General features: G+C 46.5%; 1 protein-coding gene across 2 annotated transcripts in view; it reads right to left on the bottom strand.

Moving 5' to 3' along the window:
• The window catches only part of Prkcb (protein kinase C beta), a 294,255-nt gene that overhangs the window by 20,950 nt on the left and 255,026 nt on the right, over positions 1-18,279 (bottom strand). For both annotated transcript variants that reach the window (XM_026392125.2, XM_026392124.2), the window contains exons 15-16: positions 18,003-18,110; positions 12,779-12,919 (exon numbers count right to left, since the gene is read on the bottom strand). In XM_026392125.2, coding sequence (XP_026247910.1) covers positions 12,779-12,919; positions 18,003-18,110 — 249 coding nt within the window. The remainder of the gene's footprint in view (positions 1-12,778; positions 12,920-18,002; positions 18,111-18,279) is intronic.

The following is an 18,279-nucleotide window of genomic DNA, read 5'->3' as shown; positions in this document are numbered from 1 at the left end:
TCTCTGGTCTCATCTTTTACTCTCTCCCTCACCCACTCAGGTGGCTCTCCTTTGAACATGCCTGGCAAACTCCTGCCTCAGGTCCTTTGCACCTGCTACTACCATTCAACTCCCCCCCCACCACCACCACCCCTAGATATATACACGGCCTCCTCTCTCACTTATCTTCTTCCTATATTTGCTAAAATGTTACTTCCTTGTTAGGAGCCACAGCAAAAATATTGATACAGGCACCTTTGGATTTTATTTGACTGCCAGCCAGCAATTCACATTCATATGGTAATTGGACTCATGCTGTCCAGCTGGGCCCAATTTCAGGACTCAGGTTACTCATGTCACTCTTGTAATGGGAGAGTTCCCATTGGTTGGAAAAGGATGGTAGGAGGGTGTTCCGGGGGAAGTGGAAACCCCCCGGCTCAGGTAGACACACACGTGGCGGACCCACCTGTTAGGGAACGCACACGGCCTCTCTCTAAATAAAACTTTGTCTCAGTTTGACTGGCTTGTGTTTTTGTGCCCAACCGGGTTGCAAGATTGCAAGCCCGCGTGCACTGACAGCTCAGCAGGGGATCGCTCAGCAGGGGTGCCGCAGGCAATGCTCGGCAGCAGGAGCGGGACTCAGCCGGCCCGGGGCCGGGCAGTTTTCGGCATTTTGGTGGCCCTGTACTGGGAACGCCCAAAACTTAAAGGTGAGTAATATCGCTCGCCCCTAAGGAAAGGCAACAGAATGGGTATTTCTGTTTTGATTTATTCTGCTCTTATTTCAGGCTCTCTAGCCTTACAATTTTTCCAGACCAGTTGGGATAAATGGCTAGCTCAAGGTTTGAAGTTATTCGGCCCTGAGAGAGAGAAAATTGACATAATCATTTTCCTCCTCTCCGTTTCTGTTTCATTCTGTTTTGGCTTTCTTCTATCCTATCTTATTGGGTTACGTTACCTTTATAGTAGATTAGAATCTAGTAAAAAACAAACCGAAAAACTGTTAAGTAAATTGTTAGAGGTCCAAGCCATGGCAGAAAACATATTAGGTCAAGCAAAACAAAAGGTCTCTCAAGCTAGTCAGATAGAAGAAAATTTGAACAAGGCAAGCTCAGGGAAAAAACGGTCGTCAGATAGGGAGGCTGCTACTAACTCCGTTCCACCACCAGAGGGCATAATTCAACCAACAGCTTTACCTGCCTCCATAGATGATGAACGGAATCCTGAGGCGGGACCCCAAAAACTAGCATGCCCTGTAGTTGAGCAGGGAGAAGATAAAGAACGAGTTTACCGTGCCTTAGATTTCAAAATAATAAAGCAATTAAAGGAAGCTGTAGCAGCCTACGGCCCGGCCGCTCCCTTCACAGTCAGTATGGTCGAATCTATTACCGGCTGGAACTTAACACCAGCAGATTGGGCTAACGTGTGTAATTCTGTGCTAAATAGAGGACAGTATTTATTATGGAAAATTGCCAATGAGGAATTTTGCAAGGAGACAGCTAGGCAAAATGCAGAAGCAGGTTACCCTGAACGAGGCCTGAAAATGTTACTGGGAAAAGAAGAATTTCAAGAACAAATGCAACAGCTCAGATATGATCCTGGCGTATACGCTCAAGTCGCTATAAATGCAATTAAGGCATGGAAAACTTTAAAGGGACAAGGGGATTTTCAAGGTCAACTATCTAAGATAATACAAGGAGTTAATGAGCCCTACGCTGACTTTGTAGCTAGACTTATTGAAGCAGCCTCTGAGACATTTGAAAATACAGAACAGGCAATGCCATTTATAAAACAGCTGGCTTACGATCAAGCAAATCGTTGCTGCAAAGAGGTCATTAGACCGTGGAAACAGGAAGATTTAAACACATATATTAAATTATGTAGAGACATTAATGAACAAGGACAAGTCATGGCAGCTGAAGTAAAACAGGCTTTAAGTGCCAAGCCAAAAACATGCTATAATTGCAATCAAGAAGGGCATTTTAAAAGAAATTGCCCCATAGGAGGAGGGTTTAACAAAGCTAGGTATCAAAAGAGTAGAATCCCGGGTATTTGCCCACGATGCCATAGAGGGAGACATTGGGCTAATGAATGCCATTCTCAAACCACCATAGAGGGTATTCCGTTATCAAAAAATGGACAAAGACCAAGTGTCTACCCACGATATCGTGGAGAAAGGCATCAGGCCCCGTTGTCAAAAAACGAATTGGAGGGCCCAATGCCCCGGGGCCCAAAACCACAAATATACGGGGCAATGGAGGAACCCAGCAGCACCATCAAGGTGGTGCCCAGGACGCATTATCCATCAGATCCCTCATCAGACAGACTAGAGGGAGCGCAGGGTTGGACATCTGTGCCTCTGCCAGAGCAGTATTAACTCCAGAGATGGGAGTTCAAATCATTCCCACAGGAGTAAAAGGACCTCTTCCCCAGGGAACAGTAGGCTTATTATTAGGACGCAGTTCTTCTACACTTAAAGGACTTATGATAAGTCCTGGGGTAATTGATCCCGATTATGAGGGTGAAATAAAAATCATAGCTAGTTCTCCAAGAGGTATATCAGTAATTTCATCAGGAGATAGAATAGCACAGCTATTAATAATACCAAGCCTACATGATAAATTTTCCAGTTGTAATGTAGAAAGAGGTTCCAAGGGATTAGGCTCCACAGGTGTAGATTGGGCTATGCTATCTTTAAATTTAGATTCTCGCCCTATGCTAAAATTAAATATTCAAGGGCATGATTTTAATGGACTGCTGGACACAGGCGCTGACCTCAGCATCATATCTCGCCAGGAATGGCCTAAGCATTGGCCATTACAGCAAGCGACCCAAACACTTAGAGGCCTAGGAGTGGCAACTAATCCCCATAGAAGTGCAATGGTATTAGATTGGAGGGATCCTGAAGGATGTGAAGGAACTATACAGCCCTATGTATTGGACCATCTCCCCATAAATTTATGGGGACGAGACGTCCTAGATCAATTAGGATTGACATTAACAAATAACGTCAATCCTAACGCGCCCACTACTAGGGCAAAACAAGGCTTTAGAAAAGAAAAGAGATTAAAAGATCAAGAACAAGATATAACAGCACCAATTCAAGTAGATCAAGAGATAGATAAACATGGATTGGGTTTTCAAAAAGGGCCACTGAGACAATCAAAATTACTTGGAAATCAGAAAGACCAGTGTGGGTTCCTCAGTGGCCCCTAACTAAAGAAAAGATACAAGTAGCCCATGATCTGGTCAAACAGCAATTAGCGGAAGGACATATACAACCTTCCGTATCTCCCCATAATACTCCCATTTTTGTTATTAAAAAGAAATCTGGTAAATGGAGATTATTACAAGATTTAAGAGCCATTAATAATGAGATGGTTATTATGGGACCTGCTCAATCAGGGATTCCCCAACTGTCTGCTTTACCAAAAACGTGGCATGTTCTAGCTATAGATATTAAAGATTGTTTCTTCTCAATTCCAATTCACCCCGAGGATAGTCCACATTTTGCATTTACTATCCCTGCACTGAATCATGAAGGTCCTGATCAGAGATATGAATGGAAAGTACTCCCTCAAGGGATGGCTAACAGCCCAACTTTGTGCCAAATTTATGTTGATAAAGCAATCCAGCCACTTAGAATTCAAAACCCTGAACTACAGATATTTCACTATATGGATGATGTGTTAATGGCACATAAAGATAAAAACACATTGCTAGAATGTTATGCCACGCTTACAAACTTATTAAAAAATTATAATCTAGAGATAACAATAGATAAAGTACAATTAAATCTTCCAATTAATTATTTAGGAGTTCTATTATCCTCAACCATGGTCCGTCCACCAAAAATTCAAATACGAGTAGATCAACTCAAATCACTTAATGACTTTCAAAAGTTATTGGGAGATATAAATTGGATAAGGCCTTATCTAGGCATACCAACAGGAGAATTAGGACCTTTATTTGATATTTTAAAAGGTCCATCAGATCCAAATTCACCCCGCATGTTAACGCCTGAAGCTAGAAAGACATTAAAAATCATTGAAACATATATGGAAAATATGCATTTGGATAGAATTGATATAAGTTTGCCTTTATTATTTATTGTACTACCGACAAAAAATATTCCTACAGGGGTATTTTGGCAAGAAGGTCCATTATTATGGATACATTTGTCTTATTCTCCTAATACTATTCTTACTAGATATCCTGAGGCTGTAGGGCAATTAATACTCAAAGGAATAAAGGCAGCAAAAGGAGTGTTTGGGATTTCTCCCAATAAAATTATTACTCCATATACTATGGATCAAATTGATGAGTTAGCTAATGAGTTAAATACTTGGGCAATAATCATGTGTAAATCTAGTGTTGCATTTGATAATCACTTGCCATCTAATCCTTTGTTGTCCTTTTGGTCTAAGCATCCTGTAATTTTTCCAAAAATGACAAGAAAAACCCCTATCATAAATGCTCCAAATATATTCACTGATGGGTCAAATAATGGTACAGCAGCAGTAGTTACTCCTGATCAAACTTTTACATTTTTAGTACCCAAACAATCAGCTCAAAAGGTAGAGCTCAATGCAGTATTGCAAGCTTTTATGATGTTCAAAGATTCTACATTTAATTTATTTTCTGATAGTCAGTATGTAGTTAATGCTATCGTATCTCTTGAAGATGCTGGTAGGATTTCTCCTTCCTCTACTGTTTTCTCTTTGTTTTCTGCTATACAGAGTCTAATCTGGGATAGAAAGGATCCATTCTTTATAGGACATATCAGAACACATACAGGATTGCCTGGAGCCCTTAGTTTGGGTAATGAACTAGCAGATAAATCTACACATGACATACATATTTTCTCCACAATAGAAGAAGCTATAAATTTTCATAAAAGGTTCCATGTCAATGCTAATACTTTACAAAAACGTTTTAAAATAACTAAAGAACAAGCCAGACATATAATAAAACAATGTCAAAATTGTGTGACATTTTTGCCACAAGTTAATCTTGGAGTCAATCCTAGAGGACTGATACCTAACCATATTTGGCAGATGGACGTCACACACTTGCCAGAATTTGGAAAATTAAAATATTTACATGTTACAGTTGATACTTCTTCTGGATTTTTGATGGGCTCCCTTCATCCCGGAGAAAAAACTAAAGATGTTATAGCTCATTGCTTACAAAATTTTGCCACTGTGGGTGTTCCTAAACAGTTAAAAACCGATAACGGTCCTGGTTACATCTCCAAGTCTTTTAAACAATTTTGCTCATCATTTGGCATTACTCATATAACAGGAATCCCATACAACCCACAGGGACAAGGCATAGTTGAAAGAGCTCATCAAACTATAAAAATGTACTTATTAAAGCAAAGGGAGGGAATTAGTAAGGGGTATATATCCCCCAAAGATAAACTTAAAATAACCCTTTTTACTCTAAACTTTATAAATTTGGATTCATCAGGACTTAGTGCTGCGGAAAGACATATGTATCCGAAAAATGTACATAAGCCTAAGGTACTTTGGAAAGATATTCTAACAGGACAATGGAAAGGTCCGGACCCAGTAATAGTCTGGAGTCGGGGCTCCGTCTGTGTTTTTCCACAGGAGGAACAGCAACCAATTTGGATTCCAGAGAGATTAACTAAAACAATTTCTACAGAAAAAGAAGATGATTTGACTCAAATCCATAACAGCTGATATCCAGAGTTCCAGCCTGGCTATTCTTGCATCTGCGACAGTGATTTACCACGGTGCCTTTTTCAATATCTATTTTATTATTTGCATTTTTCCCACATCATAAAGTTCTATTTTATTTTATTTTATTTTATTTTACCTTATTTTTTAAGCTCATACAAACCTAGGTTAATGTTTTTCTGATCAGTTTTATTTTTTTGACTGTGTTTTATTTATTTATTTTTTTTTAACTGTAAAGTTTTTAAACATTGCAATGGAGATTTCACCTAGCTATAGCTACAAGGCCTTTATTTACTATTGTCTTATATGTTCTATGTTATGTATACTGTTTTGTGTTGTATGTCTGTATGTGTGTATGTCCATATTTCATTTATAAGGAGCGCTCATGTATATATAGATACAAGTATTCAAAAAAAAAAAAAATTTTAGTCACGTGACTTATATGGTTTAATTTACTTTAGGTAAACAGCTGTTATTAAATTTTGTTTTTAAAGGTGGTTAACAGATATGTTTGTTTACTTTCACCTTTCCTTTTCATTATATTTCATAATTCTGTTCAGGATAATGTCTCTTTAGCAACATGGCCATAATTCCCATCTCCATCCCAGTGCCGGTGAAGACTAAGACCAAACTACAACTTTTATGATAGCTATCACTATAAACTGTACAAATTGATACATCAATCAAAATAACTCAATAAGACTGCTCAATCAAGGACTTAATTTACTTTGGGAGGAAATGAACATATTGATAGACTCCTCCAATTTGAACTGCTCAATCAAGGACTTAATTTACCTTGGGAGGAAATGGACATATTGATAGACTCCTCCACTTTGAACTGCTTACACAACTTGTCTGGACTATGTATCACCTGTATGCATTGTGTTCTATTTGTTGATACAGCGAACTGGTAGTGCTAAATATCTTAGCCGATGTGTCACCAGTGTTTCCAAAGGAGCCGTCAATTGGCTTGGTGTCGTGGCAATTCTGCGTCTTTCTCCCTTCTGCTAGTGATGGTCTGATTTTGGGGGCCAACAGAGGTGAGGCAAGAACCTCACCCCCCCACTGGCACCAAGGTTAAATTTGGGGGCCAACAGAGGTGAGGCAAGAACCTCACCCCCCCACTGGTGCATAGGCCTATTACACAGGTATGGCTATATACTGGACCGATAGTCAGTGACGGGTATGATTCGGTTACAGTGGTATCAACCTAAGCCAGGAGACTGACGCAATAAGGTCAGTTTTCCCATGACGGGTAAGAACCATATGTGAATTGGACATACCTAACAGGCACGGTCCCTAGCCACATTTGCCTGTTGTTTATTTTAAACAGTAGGGGGCAGATGTTAGGAGCCACAGCAAAAATATTGATACAGGCACCTTTGGATTTTATTTGACTGCCAGCCAGCAATTCACATTCATATGGTAATTGGACTCATGCTGTCCAGCTGGGCCCAATTTCAGGACTCAGGTTACTCATGTCACTCTTGTAATGGGAGAGTTCCCATTGGTTGGAAAAGGATGGTAGGAGGGTGTTCCGGGGGAAGTGGAAACCCCCCGGCTCAGGTAGACACACACGTGGCGGACCCACCTGTTAGGGAACGCACACGGCCTCTCTCTAAATAAAACTTTGTCTCAGTTTGACTGGCTTGTGTTTTTGTGCCCAACCGGGTTGCAAGATTGCAAGCCCGCGTGCACTGACAGCTCAGCAGGGGATCGCTCAGCAGGGGTGCCGCAGGCAATGCTCGGCAGCAGGAGCGGGACTCAGCCGGCCCGGGGCCGGGCAGTTTGCGGCACTTCCTCAGTGACATTTTCCACCCACCTTATTTAAAACAGCCCTCTTCCCCCTCCTGGCTTGCCCAAACTCTATCCCCAATTCTAGTTCAGCTGGTCTCAGGGCTCCCTGCAGACCAGCTGAACCAGAGTCAATATGAATTCAAGTGACTCCTGCAGGCACGGTGGTTTAAGACGCTCTGACGGGCTGCTGCCTCGTGGCACCTGGAGCGCAGGCCAGCCCGTGCCCGGATGGGCTGCAGAACCCTGAGGAGGCCAGGGATTCAGTGCACTGCCTGCATCTTCAGCCCCTTCCCCAGCCTGCTCTACCCAGAGCACACAGCAAGACCACAGGTGGCCGCCACCGTGTGCCATTCAGCAGCCAAATCACAGTCCTTTAGAAATAGGGAAGCAACACACACAACGACCAATTTCTTGGAGACAGCCTGCTGTACGTCAGCAGAACAGCCTGCAGGCTAATCTCGCTCTCAAGAACCGCTGGGCTCCGTGGCTCCGCGTCCTACGGTGGCCTGTTTTACGGACGTCCATTCCTTTGATAAAAATTCTCCAGCGGCCACACGCGATAACCCTCCCACTAGGCAGTGGGATTCGACACTGAAAAAGTCACCATCCAGAGTCTAGACAAGACGGGGCTCTATGGACCACACCTCTACAACACGGAGGGGGTTGCAGACAGCGGATCCCCCTCGGGATCAGGAAGTCCCCGGGAGGAGGTGACGTTCTACTGATCTGATGAGGAACCAGCAGGCTGGCTGGAGGGGGAGGAGGGGAGCATGGAAGGGGTTCCGGGCACCCCAGGCAGATGGCCCTGCACAAACAAAGCCCAGCAAGGAAAGAGAAGGCGCTGGGTGTTGGAGGAACTGAAAGAGACCTAGGGAGGCTGCTTCTTGGAAGCTTAAAGTCATAGAGGGGAGAGAAACCTAGTCTTAGAAGACTTCAAAAGCCTCAGATACCAAGGAGCAACGGATATTATCCTGGGGTACCAGAGAGCCATCAGGGGAGGCTTTAAGCAAGAGACTGACACAAGCAGATCACATTTTAAAAACAATCACTTTGAGCCAAGCTCAGTGGTGCACACCTGTCATCCCGGTGGCTTGGGAGGCTGAGGCAGGAGGATCAAGAATTCAAAGTGGGCTTCAGCAACTTGGCGAGGCCCTAAGCAACTCAATGAAACCCTGTCTCTAAATAATATATAGAAAAGGGCTGGGAATGGGGTTCAGTGGTGAGTGCTCCTGAGTGAGTTCAATCCACAGTAGCTCCCCTTAAAAAGAACAATGACTTTGCAGCCTACAACAATACTCCAAAGCTAGTGTCTTTCAGTGCAGTTTCAAACAATACTCTGCAAACAGCTCTTTGCTTCAATAAAAGATGGCACTGGGAGCAACTTGAAAAACCCATTTAGAGTGATTTTAATGAACCTCCAATAATAGCACCCTTCAATGATGTTTGAATATAATCCTCTGTGACTGCTCCCTGTTTTCTGTCTCCCACACTTGACTTAATGGCATGCATGAATCAGGAACCTTGACAGACAATATCGCGCCTTCCAGGGGCCCACAGGCACACGGAACTCTGCACACACCCACCGCAGGCCTTTCGGAAGGGGCAGGCGGATAAAGAAAGGATGGGGAAGGGGAAATGTAAAATCCTGGGTTGGGGGCGGAGCCATAAGACCCACGCGTGCAATGCACAGGGGACATGAACAGGTGGCGAGAAGTGGGGGTGGTGGTGTGTGTAGCCATTATCATGACAACCAGCCCTCGGGACCCACAGATTCCTTGGAGTCAACCAACTGTGGGTCAAAAAATGATTTTTAAAAAGTTGCATCTGTAATGAATATGTACAGATGGGTTTTCTTCCTTGTTGCTATTCCCCAAACAATGTAGCAGAACAAGTATTTACATAGCATTTGCATTTATTGGGTATTATAAGTCATCTAGAGATGATTTAAAGTCCACGGGAAGATGCGCATGGGTTATATGCAAATTCTCTGCCAATTTACAGAAGGGACATAGATACAGAGTATCCATGGAGTTTGGTTCCTGCAAAGGATCCTGAAACCCATCTTCCCTGGCTAGTAAGGGATGGCTGTATTTCTAATTCAGTCGGAGTGGATCAAGGGCAGCACCTGCTTCCCTTTTACAACCAGTGATTTTTTTTTCTTTTTTGGTGCCAGTGGCACTTAACCACTGAGCCCCATCCCCACCCCTTTTTTATATTTTATTTAGAGGCAGGGTTTCACTGAGTTGCTTAGGGCCTTGCTAAATTGCTGAGGCTGGCTTTGAACTCTCGATCCTCCTGCCTCGGCCTCCCAAGCCACTGGGATGACAGGTGTGAACCGCTGCACCTGGCAGAATATTTTGAAGAACACAGCTCGGTCCTGGCCACTGTATTTTGAAAGTCATTGTTAACGCACAGGAGGGAATTTATGACACTGGTCAGCTGGAAATATCTAAGGCAGCGCGGTTGAAGATCAGTGACTACTGACCACAACCCCCTCTGCACTAGCGCCTTCTGTGAGCCAGGGACGTGCCAGACCTGTCATATCTATTATCCCCGGGCAGGGAAGAGTCACAGTATATCTTCAGACGGAGTGAACTCGGGCCATCGATACCCAGCGGGAACAGGAGCTGGCTAAACATAACCCTGATGTGAGACATCACGAACCCAGATGACAAACCAACCGTCCCCTGGCCACCTGTGGGTCCTGGATGTGTCTCCTTCGCCCTCAACTAGGTTTAATCTTTAAGCAGGTGTTGCTGATATATTAAGAATCAGTGAGATTTCCTCTGACCCCTGATTCCCAGCTTCTCAGGGGAACTTAGAAGCAGAGCCACGCTGAGCCTCCCATCCTGGAACCCACCACCCTATTTCCAGACTGGAAAGAGACCTTGTGCGCCTCCATTTAGTGAGCTTCTTCTGCCCACCGCCTTGCTCTGGCCCTGCCCTGCGTCCCTGCCCGAGCCTCCCCTGCTGACCGCCTGCAGGGCTTCTGAGGCTGGAGCACATAATAGGGTGCAGCTCATCATAGGGTGCCTGGCACTAAATAAGTGCTCAAGAAATCAACAATGATAGTTATCACCTTCATGCAGCTAATCACCTGCAGGGCCTGCGGAGCACAGAACCCCCGCCCCTCCCAGCGTTTCTGATTCTTCGAATTCCTTCCAGGTGACAAGCTGCTGCTGGCCCAGGGAACACCCTTTGAAAACCACTAGTCTACAACTGCACAATGAGCCCCCATGTCCCCTGAGGGGAACACTGGCATTTTACCTGTGGCCAAGTGAGGAAGGGAAGGAGTCCACACTTTGAGACCCCAGAAGTAGCTACAAGGAAACCAAATGTGTCCCGTGTTGGAGATGCCAGTTTCCTGACCCAAGGGTCCAGGGTTCACAAAGTCACCTTTTGGACTTTCTCCAAATGGTTTAGTGAAAGTGATGAATCTGCTGAGGACCCTGAAGGGCTGTCCTCAACCCCCAAGTGGGCACACAGATGTTACCTTACAGAACAGCATCAGCAGGACCCAACTGACCTGCCCTCAAAACCCCTGCACCCCAGTCATTAATCCCTCGGTGACATCACTAACGTGGCAGGTCCGGAGGGCTTTGTGCCTCCTCAGCCTCCTGTAATCATTTGTAGCTACAGTACAGAGAAGGACTCAGTGGACCAGAGAGGGAAACTCACCTGCCCAAGTTCACCAGCCCTAGAATCACCAAGGAATCAACTCACTGTATTCACTGAGGGTCAGACGCTATTGGGAACATGGTGTCTTAAAGTACAGACTTTAAGTTGGACGTTGATGACCTGGAGAACCACAGGCACCTGGAAGTGAGGTCACACGGGACGTGCTTATGGGCGGAGGTGGGACAAGATTTGGCCTGGGATTCAAGAGCCTAAGCAAACATCTACGAACATCTGGAGGATACTAGACAGAGAGAGGAGATCTTGCAGCAGTTGTGTGTGTGTGTGGTAGGGGGCTGGGCGGATTAGGAATCCAGATAGAGTCTCCAACAATCAGAAGAGTCACAGAAGGGGACCACTGATTCTTACAGACCTGCCTTCCCACACCTGCGCCCCCAGAGGTGCCCAGGGTTTTGCAAGGAAGCTGTAGAACTGTGATTCTAACCATTTGGAACCAAGGGAACCAAGGGACGGGACGGGTCAGCACTAGACCTGAGAGACTTTGTTCCACTACCCTCCCCCGCCCCCAGGCATTCTGGGAAGCCTCCAGTCACAGAGACCAGGGTCTGTGCTTTCCCTTAGTCACACACCCACCGGCTGAGTGCCCATTAACCTCTCTGAGTCTCCATTTCCCCTTCCACGCCATGGAACAACGGCACCTCCCCCGGTAGGCTGGCTGCTGTGAGGATTTAATTAGATGCCACACAAGCAGCTCATCATGGGGTGCCTGGCACATAATAAGTGCTCAAGAAATTAACAATTATAGTATCAAAATAGCTATCATTATCACCTTCCTCTTAACACCGAGACCCTTACAGCTCTGGGTGTTAATGACAATATTTATGCTCCCTCGTCAGCCTCAGCCAGTGGTTTTACAACCTGTAATAAGGTCACCAGGCCTTGCTTGACTTCTTTTCACAAAGAAATATCCTCCCAGGAGAACCGCCCGTGTTGATTAATTCAGGTGCAGGACTCCTCCTCCCTGATGCTGGGGAGTACTTCCTGCTGGGTCCCAGGGAGGAAAACTGTCCCCTGGGGACACAACCAGGGAGGAATGTGACACATTCATTCTTGCATCCGAAGAATTCTCTGCAGCCCTGTCTGCACCAGGAGCCTGCTGCTGCTCAGCCTCCTCTTACACAGCTCTCTGCCTGGTGAACAGCTCTTACTCACCCAGAGGTACCAGTGCAGGTTGCAGAATTAGATGTAAATACTGTTGAGATAAACAACATGACCTTTTCCGTGTCCGTATGAAGGGAAAATGGCACCAAGAAACCAAAGAAAGAAGGGGGGGGGGAGTGTTGGAATGAGATTCTTTATCACCGTCCAAAAAATGGATCTGAATTCTGCTCAGCAAAGAACCGCTCCCCCAAAGTTGTCTGCTAAGACAGTTACGATAATTGCATCAATACAACAGAAACTCAATAGCAATTGTTTTTCCTGCTAGGTGCCGAAGGTGGGCTGTGCCAGGGAGTGGCCAAGCCCGTGCTGGCACCCAGTGACTTGGTGCATGAATCTGAGAGCACCTGCAGACGCGTTCAGGTAGGTGCCTCGACGTCTACCTGACAGCCAGCGTTCAACGCATGCGCAGTGGGCGCCGCCCAGAGACCCGTTTTACTTACAGCTTTGGGTTTGTATGGAGGCTGAATCTCCTTGCGTTCAAGTTTCTCCCAATCAATATACCGGAAAAATGCATGCTCTTTGATGTCACGTTCCCCTTCAGGGCCACAACCCAGACGTTTGCCTGGGTGCTTGGTCATCAGCTTCAAGAGAAAAGACAAAAAAAAAAAAAAAAAAGAAAAGAAAAAAAATGTTGAATCAACTTCAGAGAAGGAAATGTGAGACCTGCAGAAATTATTGTTCCAATGACTCTGGAAAGAAAGCACCATGAAGAATCTCAGGATATTTATTTATTCATTTATATTCCTTTTCATTCCGGCAATAATTTCCTAACCAGGTCTTCATGGGAGAGGACCCCAATACAGCGCCGGATGCTGCTCACCTCAGAGCAAGATCCCTGATGGCTAATCACACCAAAGCACAAATCTGGCCCTGAACTCGAAGTTAGAAATGTCCCAGGATCCATTCTGGTCCAAGAATGAGTGTTCTGCCATTATTGGTGCATCTACTGAGAACAGTTTCCATATCTTCTAGCTCCCCTCCTCCCAACCAGGAGAAAACTGACCTTTGACCAAGGCCAAGGACATATTCATTCAGAAACTATTTGCTTTTCTCAGTAAAGCACTTGTGGAAATGACAAAACAGGAAAAAAAATATATATATATATATTAGTCAAATGGACCCAAGCTTCAAGTAATTACTTTCAGAAAACTCATTACACAGTCAAAACCTAGCCCAGCTCATTCCCCCGATCACACATTATACTGAACTCCACTGAGGTTTCTTTGGTGTTCTGTTTAAATTACTTAATTATCAAAACTCTCCATCTTTGGGTCTCTGAGCCAGTGCTAAATAACAAGATGAATAGATGCTCTGAGACGAAACCAGACAGCCTTCCTCTTACCAATGAACCCAAAGAGGCCAGAGAATATCTCTTGATCTCAGGACTTCAGCAAATGCACAGAGAGGAAAGATGGACAGGTTGATGATTTAAAAAAAAAAAAAAAAGAAAAAGAAAAAAGAAAATCCTGACGGGAGGCACCGAGAGAGGAAACCAAAGCAGCCGGAACACACGAGCCCAAGAAACTTCCCAGAGTTGAGCTGACCCCGGACATTTTGCCCAGCACTGGCTGATTACAGGAAAGGAATGAACCAGAAACTCACACCTCTGCAGCTTACAGTGCCCATTTGCTGCTCATGAGATAATCAGTGGTCACATACACAGGCACACACTTTCTGTATCTGCTTTACCTTCCAGGATGAAAAGTAATTGACGTTGATGTCCTAAACTACTTCTTGTATGGATAGGCGTGACCTTACCTGATTGTCACCATAACACCATGATGGGGGTACACTACCACCCCCATTTGATTGACCAGGCAGTGGACACCCAGCCAGCTATGAGAGATTGGATTCCACCTCTGCTTAGCTCCAAAACTGGGGCTTTAAAGAACAATGAGAGAGCTGGGCGCAGTGGTACACACCTGGGAGGCTGAGGCAGGAGGATTGCAAGTTCGAGGCCAGCCTCAGCAATTTAGCAAGGCCCTGAGCAACTCAGTGAGACCTTGTCTCAAAATAAAAAATAAAAAGGGCTGGGGATGTGGCTCTGGTTAAGTGCTCCAGGGCTCAATCCCCAGTACCCCAAATAAAGTAAAATAAATATATAAAACGTGTGGTGGTGGGGGTGTGTGCTTTGCGTGTGGTTTCTCAGGGATATTTGTGGTCTGGCTGAGTCAGGGAAGGTTGATGGAGGGAGGGCAAATTGAGCCAAGTCTTGAATTTTGTGTAGAATTCAAATGAGAAGAAAGAGCTCAGGGGCTTTGGTAGCCCTGATAATAGATAATAACAGCTTCTAGGTCCTGAGCATGTCGTATGTCTGAGCTAAAAGTTTCCCAGCCATTATTTATCTCTCTTTAATCTTTACAATAACGCTCCGAGGTTTTGGCAACGACACCCCCCACCCCCGCCCGTTTTTTCCAGATACTCAGTTACTGGTTCCAGAGAAGTCAAGTCATTTGTCTGAAGTCACACAGCCAAGGAGCCGAGTTGGGGTTTGAACAGAACTATCTGACCTAGAGTTCCCCGCGGCTCTGTGTAATCAGCCTCTGATTGTTTCCACTCCAACAGGCGACAGACAGGAGGCCAGCCTGGGTGTCTGTCTGTTTTATGCTTGTTGGAAGTGGGCTTGGCAATCGGAGCAAAGTTCAACTCATTTTCTTTCTTTCTTTGTTTTTTTTTTTTTTTTTTTTTTTTTTTGATGGTAGAAAGTAGGGCCTGCCGTGAGCTGGACGTAGAATGGACATACTTCAACTGTTTTCAGAGGCCCCGGCTTTGCTCAGTGATAAGCAGGGGGGACAGATGCCCAGTGAAGAAATGCCACTCCAGACACATCGAGCTCTAACTCAAGGTCTCTGCCCGCTTCCTGGACTCTGCTTGGATGCGCCTGAAGCCATGTAGACAGCCGGATTTAATCACTGTTCCATCTCTGACCACCTCCCAGACACGTCCCCGGGGGGCCCCTGTTCAGGAGGAAGCGTGGGGCCGTCCACTTGAGCACCTCCCCTGCTCCAGAGCATCGACCTTGAAGGAAGAGCCAGCTTTGGACTTGGCCCACTCGACTCAGAGAGGTCCCCAACCCAACAGCCGGAAAGTCACCCCCAGTTCATCCTGAAGGTTATGGGTCCTGAATTAATAGGAAACTGCTCTAGCAGGCACACTGCTAATTGGAGCTGAAGCTGATTGCAGCTGACCTGGAAAATTCTCTCTCCTCCATGACCCACTTAGAACCCCCAGCCGTCCCGGCAGGGCAGGCTGGGGAAGGGGAAGCCCCTGGGCACGCACTGAGCACCTACTCTGTGCCGATACCACACCAGGAGCTTCCTGTTACCTGACCTCACTGAACGCTCTCCAAATCTCTGCTCAGCGAGGACTTTCGTCCCGTTTTTAGAAATAAAGAAACACGGGTCCAGAGAGACACGAACAAATTTGCTCCAGACCGTGCACCTGAAGAGTGAGAGCATAAGGATTTGCAAAAAGTCTCTTCATCTCCCAAATCCCCACACGGTCAAAGTCTTCAACGCCAAGAGGAGCCGGGCTGGTCACGGTGCCAGCCTTAGTCATAGTAAGAATGGGACAGAGTGCTTGCCCGGCTCTGGTCTCAGGGATTGGCAGGTATGAACTCATTTCATCATCAGAGAACTCTACGTGTGGTGCTGCGGTTATCCTCCATCCACAAAGCAGGTCAAACAACTCATTAGGTTAATAATGCTTGGACCTGGATTTGAACCCAGGGAACTGGGCCAAATGGGGTTTTTGCAAATTGGAGGAGGCGTGTCTGGTTAGAAAGGAAGTAGTGGTTTCCGATCCAGCTGAATGAGGCTTTGCAGGCATGACGGGCCAACGTGACAAGGTCTGATTTTTTTTTTTTTTTTTTAAGAGAAGCTAGAAAGGGCTGGGGTTGCGGCTCAGTGGTAGAGCACTTGCCTTGCATGCGTGAGGCTCTGGGTTCGATCCTCAGCCCCACATAAAAATAAACTAAATAAAGGTATTCTGTCCATCTACAACTACAAAAAAAAAAAAAATTTAAAAAGAGAAAAGCTAGAAATCTCCTTATTTTAAATGCTGGGAATTACTAAACCAGCTAACCCTGGCCCCAGTAAAAAGACCACAGTGGTCTCACCAGCCTTGGGCTGTGCCCTCAAAAATCCATGGGCTTTGCTGAAGCTCTTCATGAACCCTGGGTCTCCTCTCTGCCCCTCATTTGTTCCGGTCCCTGTCTCACACCCTCAAAGAAGATGTTTTCAACCAATTCACTTTAGGGGTGTTGGAGACACCCCGTGGCTCCCCCAGACATGTTTGCACCTTGACCTGTGGCTGAAACGCAAGGCTCCGGATGTAGGTGCCACGAGACAAGGAGCTCTTGGGCTAGAGGCTGGCCCCGCTGTGACAGTCTGAGCCAAGCCTCAGGCGGATCTGGCTGATTGTTCCAACTGTCCTTTACCAGGGCTGGCTCTGACGGGGGTCAGGAAGAGCAGGGCTGGGTAGGGCATTGCCAAGATCTAGGGGCACAGGCCTCCTGCATTCAGACCTGCAGATGGGAGCCCACTGTGAGGCACAGCGGGGGTCTAACCTGGAGAACTCGTCGGCACCCATGGATAGGAGGAAAAAACCCTTCTGGGGGATGGGTACTGGGAATTGAACTCAGGGGCACTCGCCCACTGAGCCCCATCCCCAGCCCTATTTTGTATTTTATTTAGAGACAGGGTCTCACTGAGTTGCTCAGAGCCTCGCTGTTGCTGAGGCTGGCTTTGAACCTGCCATCCTCCTGCCTCAGCCTCCCGAGCCGCTGGTATGACAGGCGTGTGTCCCCGCGCCCATCCACAAACTCTTTTCAAAGGCCACATCCTTGGGCCATATTTTCTGAGGTTCTCATGGTATCGCTTTTGCACTCCCATCAGAGTTGAAAAACGATTTCTTTTGGACGTGTCGAAAGGGAGTGGTTTTCAAGCCTTGTGGGAACTTGGCGAAATATTGTAAATACACAGAATCCACCTGGGGGTGGGGGGAGACTGAGCCCTTGCATTCTGAAAAGTCACTTCAGGTCACTGATGGCTCCAAAGGAGGGGACCACTCATCTCTAGTGTCTCACACACATCACCAGGAGCATGTCTGAGTCCAGAGGATCCTCACCTGGAAATCTGCACCTGGCTTTGGTCACAGGTGCAATCGGCATAAGCAGCAGGTGTTTGGCTGTGCCTGCTCTTTGTATGCTGGGAGTTGGAGGGGGAATGGGGACTTGGGGACACTGGATTGGGGTCAGCTTTTCTACAGGATCCCTTCAATTCAATTCTGCTTGGTGTTTTCTTGGGACACGCTCTGAGTATTAACTAAGCACACGTGCAGCAGAGCAGGGCCAGGGACACGTAGCCATGCCCCTCCTGGTCCCAGCTCTTCACAGTACTGCCCATGAAGCATCCCTTGGGCGGGGCTGGGGGCTGGGGGCTGGGGGCTGCTCATCAGCAAGACGCCATGACAGGCCCTCCTCTCTAGAGCTCTGTGCAAATAAGGGTGAGCTCTCTCTCCTCTGGGAGGTAGCAACTCCTCTCCAGGGCTCTCTGATTGGCAAGGGAAGAGGAGGAGGGTTTGGTTGTTGGTCCCCTCTAGTAGGACACATCCTGCATCCTGGTAGGTGATGCCCCGGCCTCGGGCTTGAAGGGCCCTACTCACCCCTTTGCAGATGGCCACGGCTTCCTTGGACATGGACTTTGGATAGGCCACATTGTGCTCCATGATGGATTGGAAGAGTTCGTCCTCATCCTCCCCTTCGAACGGTGCCTGTGGGCAGAGGGCCGGTGGGAAAGGGATCCCCTGCCTGCACCCTCCCCCGGCTTCTCCCAAACAGCAGGTCCTCCTCCCCGGGCCTCAGGGGAGGCCCCTCTCCAGGACTTTCAGGGAGATGAGAAGAAATGTCCAACCAACGAGGATCACCCCAAGACCAGGGAGG

Source organism: Urocitellus parryii, chromosome 9 (assembly GCF_045843805.1).
Source record: "Urocitellus parryii isolate mUroPar1 chromosome 9, mUroPar1.hap1, whole genome shotgun sequence".
Classification (NCBI taxonomy): Eukaryota; Metazoa; Chordata; class Mammalia; order Rodentia; family Sciuridae; genus Urocitellus; species Urocitellus parryii.
The sequence above is the reverse complement of the archived record's forward strand: the minus strand, read 5'-3'. Positions and strand labels throughout refer to the sequence as shown.